Source organism: Ochotona curzoniae, unplaced genomic scaffold, assembly GCF_017591425.1.
Source record: "Ochotona curzoniae isolate NIBS_2020 unplaced genomic scaffold, NIBS_Ocur_1.0 contig_3819, whole genome shotgun sequence".
Classification (NCBI taxonomy): Eukaryota; Metazoa; Chordata; class Mammalia; order Lagomorpha; family Ochotonidae; genus Ochotona; species Ochotona curzoniae.
In genome coordinates, this window is record NW_024466004.1 from 56,188,865 (window position 1) to 56,211,045 (window position 22,181).

At 40.9% G+C, this 22,181-nt stretch overlaps 1 protein-coding gene across 3 annotated transcripts in view; it reads left to right on the forward strand.

Annotated features, from left to right (window-relative positions):
* The window catches only part of AFG1L (AFG1 like ATPase), a 194,666-nt gene that overhangs the window by 113,632 nt on the left and 58,853 nt on the right, over nt 1–22,181 (forward strand). For all 3 annotated transcript variants that reach the window (XM_040983866.1, XM_040983863.1, XM_040983864.1), the window contains exon 8: nt 17,459–17,541. In XM_040983866.1, the coding sequence (XP_040839800.1) occupies nt 17,459–17,541 (83 nt within the window). The remainder of the gene's footprint in view (nt 1–17,458; nt 17,542–22,181) is intronic.

Sequence of the window (22,181 nt, forward strand, 5' to 3'; positions counted from 1 at the left end):
AGGTGTGCTATATTCCTTTTCGTTCTTCGAGTCGGTAGCATTGTGCTGGTTTCATAGTAAAAGTGTAGAAGAAAATAGAGAGTAATCTTAGAAGGGCTTTTAGGAAGTGCTTATTTTTAAATTGGAATTATACAGAATAAAATGGGAAGTATGCTGCTATTTCACTGTATTTAAAATTTTGGGGGTGGAAATCTGGCAAAAAGGATTAATGCATAGTTTTAGTATGAACTTCATTTGTTTGAGTGAAGTAGTTAAAAATAGGTTTGAAAATCTAGCTCTGTGTCCAGATAGTCCATTTATCCCATGTTCACTATTGGGAAGACAGAACATTATTGCAAAGGAATTGTGTTTATTTCAAAAATATCCAACAAAACTGAAACAACAAAGTACCTTAAAGTAAGTTTCAGTGTATTCTGGTATTGAATTCTGTTTGACCATTGAAAGCAATCTCTAAAAATTAGTTCTCAGCAAAAAGAAAAGTTAGCTATCTCAGAAGTCTAAAGTAAATAAGTGTTTTGCATGGAGACAGGGAGCTGAAACAATTCACATGTTAATCTCAGAATTGTGTCTCTAATTTTTCTGTTTCTGATGACTTTTCAATCTTTTCATCAGCTACTTGGAAATTACATTTAGGAAGAAATTTATTCTTCACATATTGAAGTGCTCAGATTTCTTTCTAATTAAAATCTTTGTTTAAACCATTTTTAATTATAAGACTTTCTGCAGTAGTCATCAGTATCCCATTCCTTAATGTGTAAAATGTGAATCTATTTTTATAATGTTGCTTTGCTTTACAGTAGTTTTATTATGACGTTTTGATTCCAGATAGCCTTCTTTCAAGCCACAAGACTCTTAGATGCTTTTGGCTACTTAACCTATTTTGCATATTGTGCCATTTGTAGAATAAAGTAGCCTTTTATACTTGAAGTTGATTTGAACTCTGAAAGGCAACACCTGAACATCTCACAAAACTGGATAATTATGGCTGATTGTGTTTTTCAGGTATAGGTCACAGGAAATTCATTTGGGGTAAAGTATGTACAAAGCTAAGAAATATGCAGATTTTCTGTTGTAGGATTGTGTAAAAATTATTTACAGTTAATACTTGCATAAAGGTTAGAAAGGTTGATGAAGTGATATTTAGTTTTGCTTTACTATTCACTGCATGTCAGAATGTAATTATGACTGATTCATGAAACTGTCTTAGAAACGAGCCATCTTTATTAAAATGCTGATCAAGATAAGAGCTGACAGTAATAAAGAATAGAACATTTTAGTCTTGTTGCTTTTGAATGATTGCTAATTACCCCAGAGGTCACGTATAGTGCTTGGTAGGATTCATTGACATTATTTCTTTTAAGTCTGCTGTTTCAACAACATCTGAGCATGAAGACACAAACTGTGTGAACATTGAACAATAGTTTGACCAAGTTTTAAGGCTTCATGAAATCTAAGAAATTGTTTTTTTTAGCCTTAGTGAATTTGGCTTTACTCTATCAAAATTATAGAATAATAGGGATGTTGGGACCAAATACTTTTTATATTCTCTTACTATGGACTGTGTCTACGCTTCCTATTTTTCAGTTGGTGTTGAATTGGACAATTGGCAATGTCAGCTCTGAATATTCTTATAAGCATATCGGATTAGTAAGAATAAAAATATATTGGCTCTTAAAATCCATACAAAGCACTTCTAATGTTTAAGCAAAATGTACTCTATCAGTAGTTAGTGTCCAATTTGTTTTCATTCTAAGTGAACTTTGTCTCTGAAGAGTTGTGAAAGTCTTTCTGGTTTATTCCTTAGCCAATAATGATTACTAGGATGTATATACAGCACAAAATATAGTACATTAACTGAAGGAATTTTGGAGTAATATCTGCTATAACTTAAACCTTTAAGGTTTGTAGCAACCAAAGGTAGAATGTAGAACAGATATGTAACACATGTACATGCACATCCATATGTATGTGCATAGGCAAACCTGTAATAATATAACACATATTTATGTGGTTTCTATAATGTAACAGGACACAAAATCAATTAGCAGGGCAATTTTTGTGAGCCTGGCTTTGTCCCTCACTTTGTCCAAGCCTATTAAACCTTCTTGAACTTACTTTTTTTTAACCTGTAAATGGACTGAACCATGGACTTGCTGAAATTCTTATGATGTTCTGAATTTTAAAAAGGATTAAGCTTGAAGTTTACTTATAAATGATTTCTTTTGAATTATGATCAATTTCTTTCCCAAACATTGTTCTAAATGTAACATTGAAGACCTAGAATAATTAGTCTACAAAAGCCTGTCCCAAGAGTTTAAATATTATACCCTTGTAAAATAGGGAAAAGCTATATTTAGATTTTTTTTAAAGATTTCTTTATTTTTACTGCAAAGTCAGATTTACAGAGAAGAGGAGAGATAGAGAGGAAGATCTTCTGTCTGATGATTCACTCCCCAAGTGAGTGCAACGGCCGATGCTGCACCGTTCGAAGCCAGGAGCCCAGATCCTCTTCTAGGTCTCCCACTCTGATACAGGGTCTCAAGGCTTTGGGCCGTCCTCAATTGCTTTCCCAGGCCACAAGCAGGAAGCTGGGTGGGAAGTGGAGCTGCCAGTTTTAGAACCGACACCCATGTGGGATTCTGGTGCATTCAAGGTGAGGGGTTTAGCTGCTAGGCCACTGCACCAGGCCCATATTTAGATTTCAGCATTAAGTACTTAGTGACTGAGGACACAGTGATGAATGTGCTACAGAGACAAATCCTGCCACCAAGAAAATTAAATTGTTCTAGTAGGGAAAAGAGATGCCAAGAAGTAAAGTAATTTAGTACATATGAAATGTTTCTTTGCCAAAATATTAGGGCTAGAACGTTTTCACACATTTAAAAATTGTATTGGAATTCTTGCATATACATAACTAGATATCTTGGTCATGGAACTCAAATCTAAGCACAGAATTATTTAGGTTTTATATACGCCTCACTATACATCTTGAAGGTAATTTTATATGGTATTTTTCTTACACTTGCATTTTGATTGTGAAACCATATGTAGAATTTTCCATTTGATAGTGTCATGTCATATTGGTGGAAAGTGTCAGATTTTGGAGCATTTTCGATTTCAGGATTTTGAATTGAGGGTGCTTGGCCTGAAAGGAAAAAATTCTGTAACAGACAATGAGTAGGAGTGGTTAGCATATGTTGGGAGGCTGTAATGCTAGCAATAAAATAAATTAATCCACAAGTTTTAAAAATATTTATTTTTATTTGGAAGAGTTGTGTATATGTATGTATGTGTGTATGTGTCTCTGAAGTATACACACATGGAGAGACAGAGAGCGAGAGATCTTCCATTCCACTGGTCTGCAATAGCTTGCCTGCAATAGCTGCAATGAGTCAAGCTGAAGCCAGAAGCCAGGAGCTTCTTTTGGATCTCTCATGTGGATACAGCAACCCAAGCACTTGGAGCATCTTCCACTGCCTTCCAGTCCATTAGCAGCTAGCTGGATCAGAAGTGTAGCAGCTGGATCTCCAACTGACACTCATATGGAGTGTCAGAATCTCAGGCAGCAGATGAACTTGCTGCACTACAAGGCTGGTCCCACAAAACCTTTTTAATGATTTATTTTATTTGAAAGACTAAGTTAGAGAGAGAGAGAGGAAGAGAGAGCGTTTCCATCTGCTGATTCATTTCCCCAGCCAGGGTTATGCCAGACCCTGGAGCTCTGGGTCTCACACATGGGTGCAAGGTCCAAGCACTTAAGACATCTACTGCTTCCTCAGGAGCATTAGTAGGGAGCTGGATAGGAAGTGGAATAGTCAGGACTCAAACCAGGCACTCATTTAGGATGCTGGAGAATTGTAGGTGGTAGTTTGATCTGAAGTGCCACAATGCTAGCTAGCCCAGACCTCAACATTTTATATCTTCTATAATAGTGCTGCTTATAGAGGATGAATGAATGAACTTGAAATGTGACTTCTGAATGGGTTCCTGTATGTTTATGAATTTTAATGGCTGTGAAAATGGAAGTTTGTGACACCCTTCTCCCTTTATTTCTGTGAATGTATCACTTCCAGTACTCTTGGTTTAATAGTCATGCTTATAGTTTTGTCTTTGCATCAATTGTAACAAAGTGGATGTTTTCCTGAGAAAACTAGGTAAGGCTTAGTGGAGAGAAGTACAGGGAAGAGAAAGCTAAAACTCTGTGTGGGAGAACCTACCCAGTGTGGAGCCAAGCAATTTATAGAGGGCAAGGCACTTGTACAAACTCTTTTGTTGGGGGTAGGAGGAGTGAGGGGAAGCAGGAGGAAAGGGAGAGAGCTCCCATTTGTAACCAGAGCTGATTTAACTTGTAGAGTATCCTCTGTGTGTGAGGAAGACAGAATGTAGACCCAGGTTACACAAGTTGGGCATTTCATAATTTGGAGAGTGCTTGTAAATAAGGATCATCACTCAGACTTTTTAGTTCTTCCTGTTTTTAAAAGTTGCAACATTAACTGCTCAGTATGTGATTGTTGTAATTTTTCTCCTACTGTGATAGTGTTGTAAAGATGACCATGACCAAATGTTTGTCTTCTGGTTTAAATGGCAGCAGGGAATCTTCTGTATAATAAGTAGAAACTTAAAAGCTTATAGGCTCGATGTGGTTCAAATGTTACTACTCTACTGTGGACAGAAACAACTCTTCATACTAATGTTATAATTCTAATTTTGCTTTCTATCTCTGCAAAAAGATAGTTTGCACTGAAAAAGGGCAAGACTTTTTTTAGTTTTTACTTTCTTACCTGGTGCGTGATGATTTGGATGCAAACTAGCATCTTAGATCACCCAAATTAATAGTCTTATCAGAAAACTGATATGCTAACTGCATCCAAGGTCTTGACCAAGTTCACAAAATTGGTATAGAGCTTTGTTCTCTACAGTTTCCTGTTGACATTCCAATGGTGAGAAATACCATAATGTATTTATTACAAGACTGTAAACACTGTAAAATCAGCATGATTAAGAGAACATGGAGGAGAGTAGTCTGGCATTCTGAATCTTTAAACCAGAACAATTATTATACCTTTTTCTTAAAAAAATCTATGCGTGTATATTTATTTATTTATTTATTTATTTATTTATTTATTTTTATTGGAAAGTCAGATATGTATAGAGGAGAGACAGAGAGGAAGATCTTCCATCCGATGATTCACTCCCCAAATGGCCACAATGGCCAGAGCTGAGCTGACCTGAAGCCAGGAGCTTGCTTTGGGTCTTGTGTGTGGGTGCAGAGTTCCAAGGGCCATCCTCCACTGCTTTCTCAGGCCACAAGCAGGGAGCTGGATGGGAAACGGGTCCACTGGGATATGAACCTGTGGCCGTATCGGATCCTGGCACATGCAAGCTGAGGACTTTAGCCACTAAGCCACCGTGCCAGGCTCTATATATGTATATATATATAAATATATATAATGTATTTGAAAGGCAGAGAGGAAGAGGGAGTGAGAGAAATCTTTGTTGTTGTTGTGTTGTCTTTATTTTGAATTTTGTGGTACAATTTTGTATAGACTGGGATTCCCCGCCGCAAACTCCCACCGCACAACAGATTTTCCCCATGTTGCTACAATAGTATAGTCCTTCATAAGGAGTCATAATTCTATCAGTCTCTTATTTGAGAAAAATCTTTGTTATTTTACTCTCTTAAGGATCCATACAGCCTAGATGATGCTGGGTTGAAGCTGGTAGCTAAGAATTCCATCCCACATGGGCGGAAGGAATGCAAGGAAGGACTTGAGGGTTGCCTTGCTACCTCACAGAATGCTCATTAACAGGAAGTTAGAATTAGGTGCAGAGCTGGAGCTTGAACCGAGGCACTCCCATGTGCTTGTCCCGCCTTAACTGCTCTATGAAGTGATGCCTCTGGCCTTTCCTTTGGTAGATGGTGTTACCTGTGAAGCCTTGTGGTCCATCTCAGGGTCCCACACACTGACAGAGAGGTCCTGACCTCTGGACTCCGGTTTTCCACTTAGAGGTTGCTCTGGCATTGTATCAGATGTAGATGCTTTGCCTTCTTCCAAGGAAAGGCAGGAATCCAGGTAATTTGAAAACAGAAGAAAACTTTAGAAATTTTGGAAAGAAGTGAAATTAAAAGCTAAATGTATTTTGGTGTGAAAAAAAAAATTGGAAACTAAGGTCCATTTTTATGGCTGAGTTGACTAAGCTAGCCACCTGCAAGGCCAGCTTACTATATTGGCACATCTGTTAGAATCCAGGCTACTTTGTTTCAGATCGATGAACTCCTGCCATGCACATGGGAAATCAAGATGGAGTTTTGGACTCTTGCCTTGGGTCTGGGCCTGCTGTAGCCATTATGGGCATTTGGAGAGTAAGCCAACTAAAATGGAGATCTCTTCTTGGCACTTTGTCTACCAACACATAAATAAATCTTTTAAAAGTTTTTGGAAATTCATGCATAGTGTTTCACAATACACATTTTCTCTGCTTTTCAGGACCCCTCATAGGCATTGTTTCAGTTTTTCAGCTCAAAATAAATAACTTTTTGTTTCTTATTTATTTAACCTGTATTTTGAGAGGGAAAAAAAAAAGAAAAAAGAGAAAGGGAGAGAGAGAGGGAGCTCCCATGCACTGCCTTATTCCTCAAATATCTATTAACAGCTGGGTCTGGAGTATGAAAAATCTGGAGTCTAGAACTCAATCTAGATTCTCTCACAAGGATGGCAAGAATCCAGGTAGTTGAACCAGCTGTACTACTATGCAGGGTCTGCATTGGCTGGAAACCAGAATCAGGACTTGAACCCAAGTATTCAGACATAGTATAAAAGCATCTTAACTTAAGCACTTAACTGCTGGACCAATTGCCCACCCTGAAACTTATCTTTTAACTCCATTTTCCATGAACTCTTTGAATGACCTTCCTACTTTCAGCCCCATGACCAGAAACTCTTTGTTTCATGGACGAATGAAAAGTTTGAAATCATGTTGATACTCAAAAATATCAGGAGACAGCCTCATTTATAATCTAAACTGCAAGTTGGAGACCTAACTATAAATTTAGATCCTCTAGTTTGAGTTGTTGAAATCTTGTTGGACCCATCTAGGACACCTCATCACCCAGGTCAGTTAGCCCTCTTTGCATTCTCCAGGCAGCTTTCATGGAGCCCTCTTAATCTAATCAGATGATTCCATCTTCACTACTTTTCTCCAACTTTACTCCTCCTCTGTTTCCATAGTATGCTGCTTTTCCTCCTCTGTTCATCCAAGTGGTCTGAGCATCCCACATACTTATGAACTTTACCTGCAAATCAGAGTAAGTAGCACTTTACTTTTCATTTTATGTTATCCCATGTATGTAATAACCCAGAAGTAAGTCAGTGCTGCCTGTCTCTAGTGTTGTAAATAGCAACCATGGGAAGTCCCATGGCTTTTATTACCACCTACGGTGAATATTGTTGTTGTGTCCCAAAACATATTCCATTTGATGACATTGTGTAGTAGTTATGTGATTTAGATGGGACCTGATTAGGCTAAGTCAGCCGTCATCAGCTTAAAACAGCACAAAACAATGGCAACAACAAAAAAATCAGTTAACCAAATTCTGCTCCTCCAAAATGCCTGTGCTTTCCAGATGTTCCCAGCTGAGACACAGCCATTGTTGAGAAAAACTGGTCTACCATCATCACTACCACTTGTCAGTTCGACTGTTTCTCTGCCTTTCATATACATAAAAATAAGTGAATAAATAATGAGACTTGAGCAGTTACAATAAAATGTATTATGCTTTGAAATATTTTGAAAAGATGCTCTTCCACTTGTTTTTTTTTGGGGGGGGTGGGTTGAGAGTCAGTGCTGTGGTATAGTAGGTTAAGCCTCTGACTGTGGTGCTGGCATCCCATATTATATGGTTTCAGTCCTGGCTGCTCCACTTCCAACCCAACTCCATTCTTGTATGCCTGGGAAAGCAGCAGAGGATGATGAAAGCCTTGGACCCTTGTACCCCCATCGGAGACCCAGAAGAAACTCCAGGCTCCTGGCTTCAGAATGTCTCAATACCCACTATTGTGGTCATTTGGAGGGTGGGGGCAGAGAATGAGAGCAAACCAGAGGATGGGAGAACTTCGCTCTCCTTCTCTGTAAATCTTTCAAGTACTGATAAAATATATCTTTTAAAAAACTAAAAACAAGTTTTTGGTCCAATATTTTTCTTGTAGTTTTACTAGGCATTTATTTATAAGATTGTATTCTGAGAAAATGAGGTAGTATAGTTTACAAGATAGCTCTCCTGTACTTAAAACTGTGGCTGTTTTCTCCCATAGGATTGTGAGATATCAAGGAGTTACGCTTAGAACCGCATATATGATATGATATATGGTATCTATTTTTCTCTGATTATCCTGCTGGTATCATCATTGTCTCCTTAGGTGTAGAAAGCACTTATTTAGTTTACATAAATATATTTTAGAGATTTATTTATTTATTTGAAACTCAGAGACTCAGAGAGAGGAGAGCAAGCAATATAATCCACTAGTTTACGCCTCAGATTGGCTGTAATAGTCAAAGTCAAAAGCCAGCAGTTTCAGCTGTATTTCCCGTGTGGATGAAGGAAGCACACACACTTGGGCCGTTTTCCCCTGCTTTTCCCAGGCCATTAGCAGGGAGCTGGATGGGATGTGGAGCTGCCAGAACTTGAAGCATCACCTGTATGGAATGCCAGGTGAGATCTTTACCGGCAACACCACAAACACTGGCCCCAATTTCTACTTCTGATGTAATTTGATTTTTTGGCAGTATACATAGAAATCCTTTTAGGTCAACAATACATTTCACAAGAATTAAGTAAAAATAAAGGTCTTAGTTATTCAATTATTTAGTGGCCTCAACTCCTTTTATTGTGATTTTCTGATTAAAATTAACCAATTTAATTTTTTTCTAAAACATTTAGTTATTTTATTACAAAGTCAGATATACAGAGAGGAGGAGAGACAGAGAAGAAGATCTTCCATCGATGATTCACTCCCCAGGTGACCGCAACAGCTGGAGCTGAGCCAATCCGAAGCCAGGAACCAGGAGCTCTTCCAGGTCTCCCACGCGGGTGCAAGGTCCCAAAGCTTTGGGCTGTCCTCCACTGCTTTCCCTGGCCACAAACAGGGAGCTGGATGGGAAGCAGGGCTGCCGGGGTTAGAACCAGCGCCCATATGGGATAACAGGCATGCAAGGCGAGGACCTGAACCACTACACTATAGCACCGGGCCCTAACCAATTTAATTTTGTTAGAACAGCTAATAAAGCTGATCTCTTCGTTCCTTTTTTAATATAATCACTTAGATACAATATTAAGTTTGATTTATGTGGTTAAGTTTTTTCCTCTTTTGTTTCAAATTTCGTATAATTAAGCAGTCACTTTTACAATAAGAATGGTTAAGGTAGCCAAATTTTATTTATTGTTTCTGTGTTAATATGCTGTGGTTTTAAAGGACTTTCCCGCTCTATATTTATGATTGTTTTACTGCACCTGGGAATGGAGACAGAACTACATGAAGTCTTGCAATGTGGAATTATTCAGGATAGCTCAAAAGGTTCACAGTAGATCCTGAGGAGAATGTGAATTGCTGTCGTCCCATTCTTTTGGTCAAACACTTCTCTTTGCAGAGCCAAGGTCTTTGCTTTATGCCAGGTCCCTAAGGCTGGGTTCACCTCTGTCCTATTCCTCTCTTCATTTCCTAATTGCATTTTTAGATCCTGTAATTGTATTTGTCCTTTGTATGCATAAATATACAAACTATTTTAAAGTAAATTTCATTTTGACTGATTAATGCTATGCATGAGAACAGGTTGGCAATAAGAGGTCACAGATCTTATCAACACCCCAGGAAATTAGGGGATCACTTAGAGATCATGCCCTTTGGCGAGATTCATGCTCAACCTGGGAATGGCTTAGCTCTGACCCCCTTCTGCCATGTGCTTTGCAGAATCTGATGTGAGTTGAATCTGAAAATATGAGCTTTGTTTTTCTTTAAAAATGTAAACCAGGCGTTAGTATTTTTCAGACAATTAAGAGCTAACATCTGAGGGCTTTGGTTATAGTTTTTCTTTCTTTTTTTTCCCCTGCTGATTAGGTATTCCTCCATGGTGATTAGTGAATGTACAAATGTAATCATTTGGTAGAGCTTAATCACTCATATGATAGAGAAGTTGGTTATCCACAAAGCAAAATTGAAGCTTGTGTAACTCACATTAGCTTTATTTTTTTAATGGCAAAAAAATAAGATTTTTTTCCCACTAAATTAGAAATATTGAGTTTTGCGGGATAAACTGCAGATTGAAAGAAATCCAGAACCTGGGCAAATACATTTGTATGAACATGCTGCAACACTGCATATTATATTGTGTGTCCTGTGGTTGGACATGAATAGTTGCCTCTTGGTTACCTTGCCAGGACAGGTTTGCCTCAGAGTGCACAAGTGAGGACCTACTTCCTAAGCAAGAGTATTTCCTTCTCTTTTTGCATGGGTTGACTGAGCACCCTCCATTAGAGCAGGGGCAAAGATAGGGGCATGTCTCTTTTTCTAAGTTTACTATATTACTCAGAGCAGATTAGAAAAAGACATGTCTAGGACTCCATTTTTTTTCTAAAAGATTTATTTATTTTTATTGGAAAGGCAGACACACACAGAGAAGGTGATACAGAGAAATCTTCCATCCACTGGTTCACTTCCCCCAAGTGGCCACAATGACCAGAGCTGAGCTGATTTGAAGCCAGGAGCCTCTTCCGGGCCTCCCATGCGGGTGCAGGGTCCCAAGGCTTTTGGGCCATCCTCTACTGCTTTCCCAGGCTACAAGCAGGGAGCTGGATGGGAAGTGGGGCAGCTGGGACACGAACTGGCACTGCGGGCCGTGGCCCTTTTCTTTTTTAATGCCGGCAAGATAAAGCAAGGAGAGAAAGGTATGTATTCTGAATTCTCTTGTGTTGGTGGTAGGCTCTAGGGCCCAATTGTGAATGAAGGAGGCCTGAGGAGTGGGTTTGAGCCACTGGGTCTGAGGAACCTGGGAGCTCTGTCTGTAGAGGCCCTCTGGCTGCTCAAGTCAAGATCAAGGTAGGTAGCCAAGGCTCTGTTAGGTTCAGAGTTGCCCTTCAGTGCATAGGTCAGAAGCTTGGCTCTGTAGGCTGCCCTGGAGGGCCCCCTGGGGTTGATCACCCTGCTTGACTCCCCCAGTGTGGGTGGAGAGCTCATGTCCTCCTGCTGCTGCTGAGCAGATGGCCAGCAGTCCTTGACCTTTGTGTGGTTGGTGGTGCCTGCTGCCATGCTGCTGTTTCAGGGAGGAAGAACGTCAGGATTTCTTAGGTGTCTCCACATGTTACTGTTCTGGTTATCTCTTATTGTATGAGTGACTGCAAAATTGGGAGAATTAAAACACAACATTATTATTATTGTTGTTACTCTCTTTATCTCTACTGATTTCTGTGAGTCAGGATCACCTGGCAATTCTACAATGGCTGGAGGCTGGTCAGTCTCTAGGTCAGCTTAGTGTCTCTCTAGGGCTTCTTTCCATATGCCCTTGGTTGGCTCCTATTGGCCCCCAAGCTACCAGATGCTTGCCTGAAGCTTTTGTGTTCCAGAGCAGATGCTCTAGGCAATAATCAGAGGCTGCCTCACATGCCTGATAGCATAGTAATGCAAAGTATCATTTCAAATCACCTGAGTCAGGGGGTGGGATATAGGGGCTGGTATCCCCTAGGGCACTGGTTCAAGTCCTGGCTGCTCCACTTCCAATCCAGCTTAGTGCTTATAGCCTGGGAAAGAAGTAGAAAATGGCCCAAGTGTCTGCTCCTGTGCAAGATTTAGAAGAGACTCCTGGTTCCTGGGCTCAGCCTGACCCAGCCCTGGCTGTTGCAACCATTTGAGGATGAAATAACTGTCTGTCTTCTGCTGCCTTTCAAATAAAAGAAAGAAAGCATTTTTTTATTTTTTAGTAGGGGAAGAACATTCCGCTTTTCATTGAAATTTCTTTAAAAAAATCTTTTTTTTATTTGTGATGATGCTTACATAGTTGATCAAGGTATGAGTGATACCCTAGTCTGGCTTTCCCCCAAACTCAGTTCACATGTAAGCCAAGAGGTGTTGTAGCCTTGCCCAGCCTTGTCTGCCCCCAGTTCCAGATCTCACACTTGCCAGAATGAGCAATAACCTAACAGTGGAGTCCCCACTACTCCCCAGCCAGGCTATCCTTCTACTCCCCTATCTTTGTCTTTTGTGTGCTGGTCTCCTCTCTGTGTATCTGCCTTTCCAATAAAAATAAAATAAATCTTTAAAAAATGTCAATATTGGGCCCGGCACGGTGGCGCAGTGGTTAAGGTCCTCGCCTTGCACGCCCCGGATCCCATATGGGCGCCGGTTCTAATCCCGGCAGCCCCGCTTCCCTTCCAGCTTCCTGCCTGTGGCCCGGGAAAGCAGCAGAGGACGGCCCAAAGCTTTGGGACCCTGCACTTGTATGGGAGACCTGGAAGAGGCTCCTGGCTTCGGATCGGCATAGCATCGGCCGTTGCGCTCACTTGGGGAGTGAATCATTGGATGGAAGATGTTCCTCTCTGTCTCTCCTCTCTGTATATCCGCCTTTCCAATAAAAAATAATAATAAAAATAAATCTTTAAAAAAAATTCAATATCACATTACTTGAAGAGTATGTTCTAGAGAGATTAATGCAGCTATCTTTGGAAAATATAATCCATCACAATTACCTTGGCCAGTAAGATTTGAAAAATGCAGTGTTTCATTAATAAAAAAAAAACCAAGTGATTCTGCTAAAATACATTTTTTCTCCTTACTTTTCACAAGTAAATTTTCATTTTGAATACGAAGTCAGTCTCCTGAAAACCTTTAGTCACCGTTGTTCTGAGAGGATATTCATTCTCTCTCTGTCATTCTCGTTCTCTTTCTTGTCTTTCTCTGTGTACCTACTTACCTATCTATGTATCTCTACCACAAAACCCTAAAAAGAAGACTAACCAAGATAGGTGTTGCAAAAGCTCACTTGCTCTGGTAGTAGATACTTGGGGCTATGTGTTGATATGAATTCTGCGATGGGGTAGAAAGAGAGGAGTAATTGGGATAGAAGAAATACATTAGTGGTGCAAGAAAACTTGGTTGAAAGGGGTATCCGTAACAAGAAACTACTGAAGACATTGATGGCTCAAGTGGGATACATTACAGTATCCATCTCTGATTCCAAATAAAAGAATGACTCCCAATGAAGATGTTAAATATAACTTGACTATAGGATACTAGACTTTCTATCATTGTCTATACCTACAGTGCCACAATATACTTAAGTAACAGAATGTTGGACTTGATGACTATTGCTGAAGGACTATACTATTGTGGACTAATATGGGGAAAGAAAGATGAGGGTGGTGGAAGGGGAAATCCCTGTGCCTTTGGAACTTTATCATGGGAGAAAAAAAGAGATATCTAGAGATAAACGTGTTGGCAACTGTTTAGGTGTAAAGTCAGATACAGGGTTTCTACAGAATCTTTTTAGAGTGACATTTGCTTTAAGATGTGGATACCAGGGCTCGGTGTGGTGGCCTAGTGGCTAAACTCCTTGCCTTGAACACGCTGGGATCCCATATATGCTCCACTTCCCATCCAGCTCCCTGCTTGTGTTCTGGGAAGGCAGTCAAGGAGGGCCCAAAGCCTTGGTACCCTGCACTCGTGTGGGAGACCTAGAAGAAGTTACTGGCTCCTGGCTTCAGATCAGAACAGCACTGGCCATTGTGGTCACTTGGGGAGTAAATCATCAGACGGAAGATCTTCCTCTCTGTCTCTCCTCCTCTCTATATATCTGACTTTGCAATAAAAATAAAATAAATCTTAAAAAAAGATGTGGATAACATTGTTCTGACTCAGATCTCTTAGACTATCTCTCAGCTGTTGTGGAGCTTAAGATCTATGAGCTGTTCTTTCTGATAGCTTCAAGCTTCTCATTTCAGGTTATGAAATTGAACTATGTAAGAAAACAAAAATAATTATGCAGTCATTTGAGGAATTTTCTGGACAACCATGTTTTGGCAAAGCTTCAGAATGGCATGATCCAAATCTTAATATTTTCAAAAGATTTATTAGCTTATTTCAAAATCCATTATACAGAGAAAAGAGACAAGAGTTGTCCATCCACTGGTTCCTTCACCAAATGGCCAGAATAGCTGGAGCTGGGCCAGGCCAAAGCCAGGAATCAGGAGCTCCTCCTGAGTCTTCCATAAGAGTAGCAGGGTCCCTGACATTTTTCAGCTTCCACTAATTTCCCAGGCCATCAGCAGGGAGCTGGATCAAAAATGGAGCATCCAGGACTTGAGCTAGCATTCATATGGGACCAGCATTGCAAGTGGTGGCTTTATCTGCTATGCTGTAATGCTGGTTCCAAATCTTATTTATATATTTATTTACTTATTTAGATGATGCTTACATAGTTGAGAAGAACAGATGCCCATGTGGACCACTGACTAGAGTGGGGAAGGGTTGAGGAATGGGGGAAGATAGATGAGAGAATTGTTTCCAATTTTTTTTCCTTCCTATATCTAGAGAAAGGGAGGAACGAATGGGAGAGAGCTGCTCCCAGCTGCCTAACTGCATCAGTACCTGGGGATGTACCTGGCCACTCGATGTTATCCTAGGATCCCTTAGTGTGGAGCATGTTCTGAGGGCACTGCCCACATTGTTTCAGTAGTTCTGAGGTGTTGTTGGTTTTGTTGTTCCAAGGCTTGCAAGGTCCATTGACTAACATAGTCCACCTTAGAGTCTCCATTCACTCAGATACTTGCTGTCAATCCTTGGCTGGCAGAGCTGTCCAATTTGTTCTGCCCTCCATGGTACTAGACATCCTCTGCAGGCCTCAATGATCTTTTTTTTTTTTTTTTAAGATTTATTTATTTTGTTGGAAAGGCAGACACACAGAGAGGCGGAGAGACAGAGAGGATGATCTTCTGTTCAATGATTCACTCCCCAAGTGACCGCAATGGCCGGTGCTGTGCCGGTCTGAAGCCAGGAGCCAGGAACTTCTTTCCAGGTCTCCCACGTGGGTGCAGGGTCCCAAGGCTTTGGGCCATCTTCGACTGCTTTCCCAGGCTGCAATAGGGAGCTGGATGGGAAGTGGAGCCCATATGGGATTAGAACTGGAGCCCATATGGGATTCTGGCACATGCAAGGCAAGGACCTTAACCATTACACTACCACCCCTCCTGCCCGGTCTGGCGCTGCGCAGCAGCCTCCTGCCTTTTCTCAGGGACTCTCCAGGGCAGCACCTGCATGTAGCCAAGGCCAGCTTGCTGCCCAGGTAGAGCAGGTGGCTGGCCGGCTGGCACGGCATGCCCCTCCTTGCATCCTGGAACCTGGGCGGTGCTGAGCGCTGCCTTGAGGCAGGTGGAGGAGCAAGGCCAGCGTGAGGCCGAGCACCCAGGCTCCTCAAAGCCCTCTAGGCGCAGAAGACCAGGCTGGAGGCGGGCAGGGCACATTAGAGTAGCTCGCTTCTGCACTTCCCGTCTTCCTGGAGGGCCTCAGGTGGCTGGCGCTGGAGCCGGTGGGGGTTGGGTTCGGTTCGGCGGCTTGCAGCCTGTCCCGGAGCCCAGTGCGCTGGACAGGCCCCTGCAGCAGTATTAGCCTGTTTATCAGAGCTGTAAATAGTCTATGTATAGTTTTTCGCCTTTTAGATTATTTTGTATTTGTTTAAAAAAAAGTTTGTCAAAATATAAAGAAATGACTGAAAGCTGTCTGACAGGGTTTCTAAGAAATTCTAATTATTCCAAAAAAACAACAACAACAAAAAATTGTCCAAGTCTCAATTATCTATCCTGTCCCCCATGTTCATCTGGGCATGTTGTCCACTGCACAGGCTCAGCAACTGAGTAGGTCTGGTTCTGACACATACACTCCATGGTCAAACCACAGATCCTGTGCTTTTCCCTGTGATAGGAGTTTGAGACCATTGCTTCAGTTGGTGATGGGGGAAGGGTCCCCAAGAGAACCTCACCAGAGGTGACCCCAGACCTGATTCTTGTGTGTCCCAGCCAGTGCAGGGTCTAGCTCAATCTGTCACCCACTTCTGCCTACCAGCTTAGTTGCCCAGTCAGTTCTGTCTCCAGTCCCATCTCATACACAAACCAGTGGATGCTCTGGCCCAGTCCTTCCCTGTTCATCACATATTTGGCCCTCTTACACACCAGTGGGAACTGCAGCCCAGTCGGAGCAACTCACAGTAACTCCCCCAGCCTCAATTTGTTCGCATGCCAGTGTGTGAAACAGACTGATCCATTCTGTCTTGCATCCAACTTGGTTATTGTATACACCAATAGGAGCTGCAGACTTGCTCAGCCCAACTGACTCACTATCCAGCCCACCATTATGCCAGTATGCTCCATCCTGTCCAGCCAGGCTCACCCCAGCCCTGGTTCAAATGCTCACTGGTGGGAGCTGCAGCCCATCAGAGGGTGCCCAGTTTCCCTAGCAGGCCCACACCAAGCCCCAGATTTTCTGCTTTCCAGGTGATACTTCAGTCTAACCTGACAGGATTTGTGCACCCCTCCTCTCCACCTCTCCTTTACCTCCCTCCCCCAACTCCACACTGGTCCCAGCACTTGCCAGCTGACGTTGCAGCCTGTACTTACTCTGGCTCATGCATGCACCAGTGGATATGGTCACTTAGCCCAACCTGGCTCTCCCCCTAATCTAGCTCCCATGCAGGTCAAAGAATGTTACAGCCCTTCCCAGCCTGGTCTGCTTCCAGTAATAGCTCTCAGGTTCCCCAGTGGGAGCAGTGACCCAGCAGGGCAGCCCCAGCAGCTCCCCTACTGGGCTCACCTCCATGGGGTGTTACATGTATTAGTGGGTGTTGTGGCCCAGTCTGGCATGGCCCACCTCACCTCAGCATTCGCTGGCCTGAGCCTGGTCTGACCCCAGTCCCTGCTCATGCTGGCAGATGCTACAGCCTAGCCCAGCCTGGAAAGCCCCCAGTCCCAGCCCTAATGTAAACTGACTGGTGTTGTAGCCCAACTTGTCCTGTCCTGCAACTGGTCCTGGATCTCATGTTTGCCAGTGGGTGCTGGGAACTGGCCTAGCCTGGCCACATATGCTAGCAGGTACTGTAACATGGCATGGTCTAGGGTACTCCCAGCCTCAATTCTTGTGCTCACCTACAAGAACTGTATCTGACAGAGGAGTTCTTATTAATCTTAAAAAAAAACTTATTTCATTAGTTTAATATATGTCTCATGTCACAACCTTACCTACCTTACATGTTCCTAATTTATCATATCATATCATATCATATCATATCATATCATATCATATCCTAATCTTGTTCTTAATTTATCATATCATCCTACTGAAGGAAATTTTCATGCATCAAAAAATGTAACAGACAATAATGCTAAGCTACTGCTGTGTATAAGACATTGTCTGTGTTTTGATGGTAGGAGTACTGTAATACAGTCCAGCTGGATTCTGGAATAGACTACCGGAAAAGGGACCTTCCTGCTGCTGGAAAACTCTACTTCCTGTAAGTTGTGTGTGTGTGTGTGTGTGTGTGTGTGTGTTTAAAATGTTCTCAGTTTAAGATCTGATCAGAAAAAGGTGAGAAAAATAAGTTTTAATGATTGAAATAGGAAAGCCTGGTTTTGAAGGCTGTGGTTTTTAAACTCCAAAATGTGATGTTAACTTGCTTAAACTGTGTTTTCACTCTTGGTCTTTGCATCATTTATAATGTGTGATTGGATGAAAACCTAATTAGGTTTTTGGGGAGGAGGAATGACAGATGGTTAGAGAGTAATGAGTATCCTTACAAGAACTTCTAATATTAAAAGAATATCTTATAATGTGCTAAAGTAATTAATTACTTGTGGGCATCTTCTAATAAGTGTGCCATTTCCATTCCACTCAAATTATTGTTTTAGTTTGTTCAGCAATCTGTTTGTATTTATCGTTGTTGATTGACTTCCATATGGAACAAATGGAAAATATATAGCATATTCAAATACAACTGGATGTATTTTGACAAATTTATGAGAAGATCCTCCTAAGTAGGAGCAGTTTTTAGTAGCAGCCCTATTTGGCACATGCCGTTAATGGTGAAAAACAATTAGAGTTTGCTTTAAAATGTCATTTGTGAAAACCTGAGAAGGAAAATGCTTTGCAAAAGCAAACTGTTGTTTAGTCTATGCCAACAGTGTTTGGCATGTAGTGGGTTCTCAGGACATAGATCTGTCTAAGGGCTAATTGTACTTGAGCTAAAAGGCATGTTTCTGGTAATTTAAATTTTGATGACAACGTGCATATGAGAGGCTCCAAAAAGTTTTTTTCTTTGCCACCTTGTAAACAAAAGTACTTTACTGTTTTTGAAGCAGAAATTAGCTAAGAAAAAAAAATCACATAATTAAATTGCCTACTTTACAGCGAACCCAGGGACTATTTCAGTTTATTATTCAGATTCTGATGATTATTATAGGAGCTTCTTCATCTATCCTTAAGTACTTTGTCTTTAAAGTACTTTGTAATTTAGAAAAAAATTCTTAGAGCACTACTTTTTCCTGCTTTAACTTGGACTAAAAAAAATTTCTTTTATTTTGCTGTTTTCTGCTTTTCTACCCCCAATATGTTTTTTTAAAGATTTATTTTATTTTTATTGGAAAGTCAGATGTACAGAGAGAAAGAGAGGAAGATCTTCTGTGCTTTAATTCACTCTCCAAGGGGCCACAATGGCTAGAGCTGCTGCGCCGATCTGAAGCCAGGGCCTCAGAACTTCTTTCCGGCCTCCCACGTGGGTGCAGCATCCCAAGGCCCTGACTGGCCTTGACTGATTTTTCAGGGAGCTGAAATGGAAGCAGGGAGCTGAATGGGAAGCGGGGCTGCCGGGATAGGAACCAGCACCCATATGGGATCCCAGCATGTGCAAGGAGAGGATTGTATCCACTAAGCTTCTGTGCTGGGTCCCTCTACCCCCACTATTTTAAACCTTGCTAATTATTTCTGAATATTCCAGGTATGCAGTCCTTTTACATGAATCATTACTGTTGTCTTTACCATTTAACTCCTGTTCCTTGTCTTTCCTCATGGTAACTCTTTACATGGGAGAATTAGAACTTTGCCTGATGCGAAGCTCCTTTGGTAAGGCTACGACCCTGGATCTAGATCACAAGCTTTGCTTCTTAATGCCAGAGAAGCCTTGGTAGGAGACCGGAAATGTGCTTGAACTTGGAACACAAGGATTTTTTTTTTTACCCTCTTACCTGTGGGTGCTATTCCCTTTCTGATAAAAGAAGCACAATTCTGGGATAGATACTTGGCCTACTAATTAAGAAATCTATTTCCCACACTGAAGTTCCATGGTTTTGATCCCTGGTGCCAGAAACTGGACTTGCTTCCACCCATGTTGGTAGGCCTGGATTGAGTTCCTGGTTCCCAGCTCTAGTTCGTCTGAGCCTCGGCTGTCGTGGGTCCTAGGGCATGAATAAGGGATGGGAGAGCTCTCTGTCCCTGCCTCTCAAGCAAATAGAATCACATAAGTAAGATGTCACTTGAAAGAACAGCAATGAAGCATTTTGTCAAAGTTTGTTTAAATCCTTGTCAAATTGTGAAGAATTATAATCTGCCATAACTTAATGATCTTGTGACTTTTTAACATTTACTTTTTATGAATAAAATTTAACATCTTTTCATTGTTTATAGCCCTTGCCTACTTTCAGACTCAACTAACAAACTTTTTATTTTTCTGTTCATTGAACTCTCTATTTAGTAGTACACTAAGCCTTTGACTACAATGGAAATTATGCATGCTATCTCAAAAATAAAAATCAATAAAGTTTTAAAATAAAGAACAGTAATATAATTATTACACAATAAAATTCAGTTTCATTCTTAGGACACCTACCAGAGAGAAATTTTTAGAACTCTAGCATAGTTCCAGAGTCTAGGAAACTAAAATCTACAAAGGATGTCAAGGAACATTGGAACATCTTTCTTACAAATAAATAAATGTGTTTACATATTCAATGTCAACAGAGTTTAATCATCATCAGGTAACCAAGAATGGAGTCTGGGTTCCCATCTCAGTCAGAGGGTAAGGCAAGTGTGTGTCCCTGGAGGGATTTAGGGATGAAAGCCCCTGAAAATAAGGAAATGATATTAGATATCAGCATGTTTTCAGGGAAACAACATCATAATGCTTCACACGAGCACTTGGGTAGAACTCTTCATGGTGAAGTGAAAGAAAATTTCCCGAGGGATAAGCATGGTGGCACATTTTGTTAAGCCGTTGCTTGGAATACCCTATATTCTAGTGCTGATTCAAGTCTTGGTTACTACACTTCCAATCCAGCTTCCTGCTGTGCACATCCTGAGAGGCAGCAGGTGATGGTCGAGTTCTTGGGTTCCTGCCGCTCACCTGGGAGACTTCCAGGCCCTTGGCTTTTGCCTGGCACAGCCTGCCCTGATTGTTGCATTTGTGAAATGATTCAATAGATAGAAGATACCTCCCTATCTCTGTAATTGTACTCAAATTTTTCATGTTTCCTGAGATCATGTTAATACTTCATTTTTAGTTTAGTTTTAATCTTGTATTTATAGAAAAGCTTAATTTCTACCTGTGACAGACTTTAAGGTGTTGTGCTATTTGTTGCTCTATTAAAGTGTGTTTCTCTTTGTTATCTTCTGGCAAAATATCTGGAATTAATTCACGAATATGTTAATCTAGACTGTCTACTTGTCAATTTCACTGGAGCATCAGTAGTCTAAAGAGAAAAACAAACCAACCAGCAAACCCCCAATCTCAGTTTCCTTTTAGGAATATACCAAGTACTATCTCAGAATTATTTGTCAGTAGAATCTCATATATGAGTTTTAACGAAGTACAAATATTCACTACATCGCTATTTTATTAGTTTAATTTTGTAGAAGCCAGTTAACAAAATATTCAAAATGCAATCTAAATACTGTTGATGATTCTGGAGATTTTAAACGCTACCCCTGATGCTTTCACAGAACAATGTGTAGTTAATAATATTATCTTGGTTCCATAAGAATGATTCATGTAAGATATTACATATTTATATGTGATCTGTTATTCTTGAGAGACAGAGTAACAGAGACAGAATTCCCATCTGCTGATTTACTTCCCATATGCCCATGTAATTTGTTATTATTATTATTATTATTAATGGAGAAGTAAATGACAGCAACAGGCAAAATTTTCATCTGCTGATTCACTCCCCAAGTGCACTCAACAGCCAGGTCTGGGCTAGACTCAGCTGACTAGAAGCCAGAAATTCAATCCAGATCTCCCACCTGAGTATCAAGAACTCTATTACTTGAGTCATCTTCCCTGTCCCCCAAGGTCTGCATTAGGAGGAAGCTGGAATCAGGAACCAAAGCCGGCTATTGAACCTAAGTCCCCTATGTGAGATATAACTGCTGGGCTAAACCTCCTCCCCCAGTTACAAGTTTATATCACTAGAAACACTGGAGTACTAGTACTAGAGTTGTTCCATTTGCTGATTTGCTTGCAAACCTGTGATAGCCAAGGTTGGACCAGAATGAAACCAGAAGCCTGGAACTCCATCTGGGTCTCCCACATGGGTGGCAGGGATCCAAGGACTCGAGTCATCCTCTACTACCTTCCAGGGTGGGCATTAGCAGGAACTTGAAGTGGGAATTGGAGTAGCTGGGACTTTGTCAGGCACTGTAATTGGGATGTGAGCATTCCAGGCAGTGACAACTCCTGTATCAAACACTCACCCCAGGTAATTATTTCACTGTGTTATAAAGTCTATAGTCCACTCTGCCAATGTCCATACTTACAATGTCAGGATACACTTAAATGGTGGAATGATGGACTTATGACTGTTCATGAAGGACTATGCATTGGAATAGTAAAGGGGAAGTTGGTGCAGGAGGGGATTAAGGGGAGGAAATCCCAGAGCCTATGGAATTGTATCATAAAATGATAATAATTTTTAAAAAGTCATAGCCTATTAAATTCATTTTTGTTTAAATAATATTTTAAAGTGATTTTTTAAGATAAGAAAAAAGTCTTTCACGTATGTATCATTTTCTATACTCTTTATTATGTTGTATAAATGAGAATATCTGGTATAATTTTGTTTTTTGTCTGAAGAACTTTAAGATTTTTTAGCAGCATTTATCCAC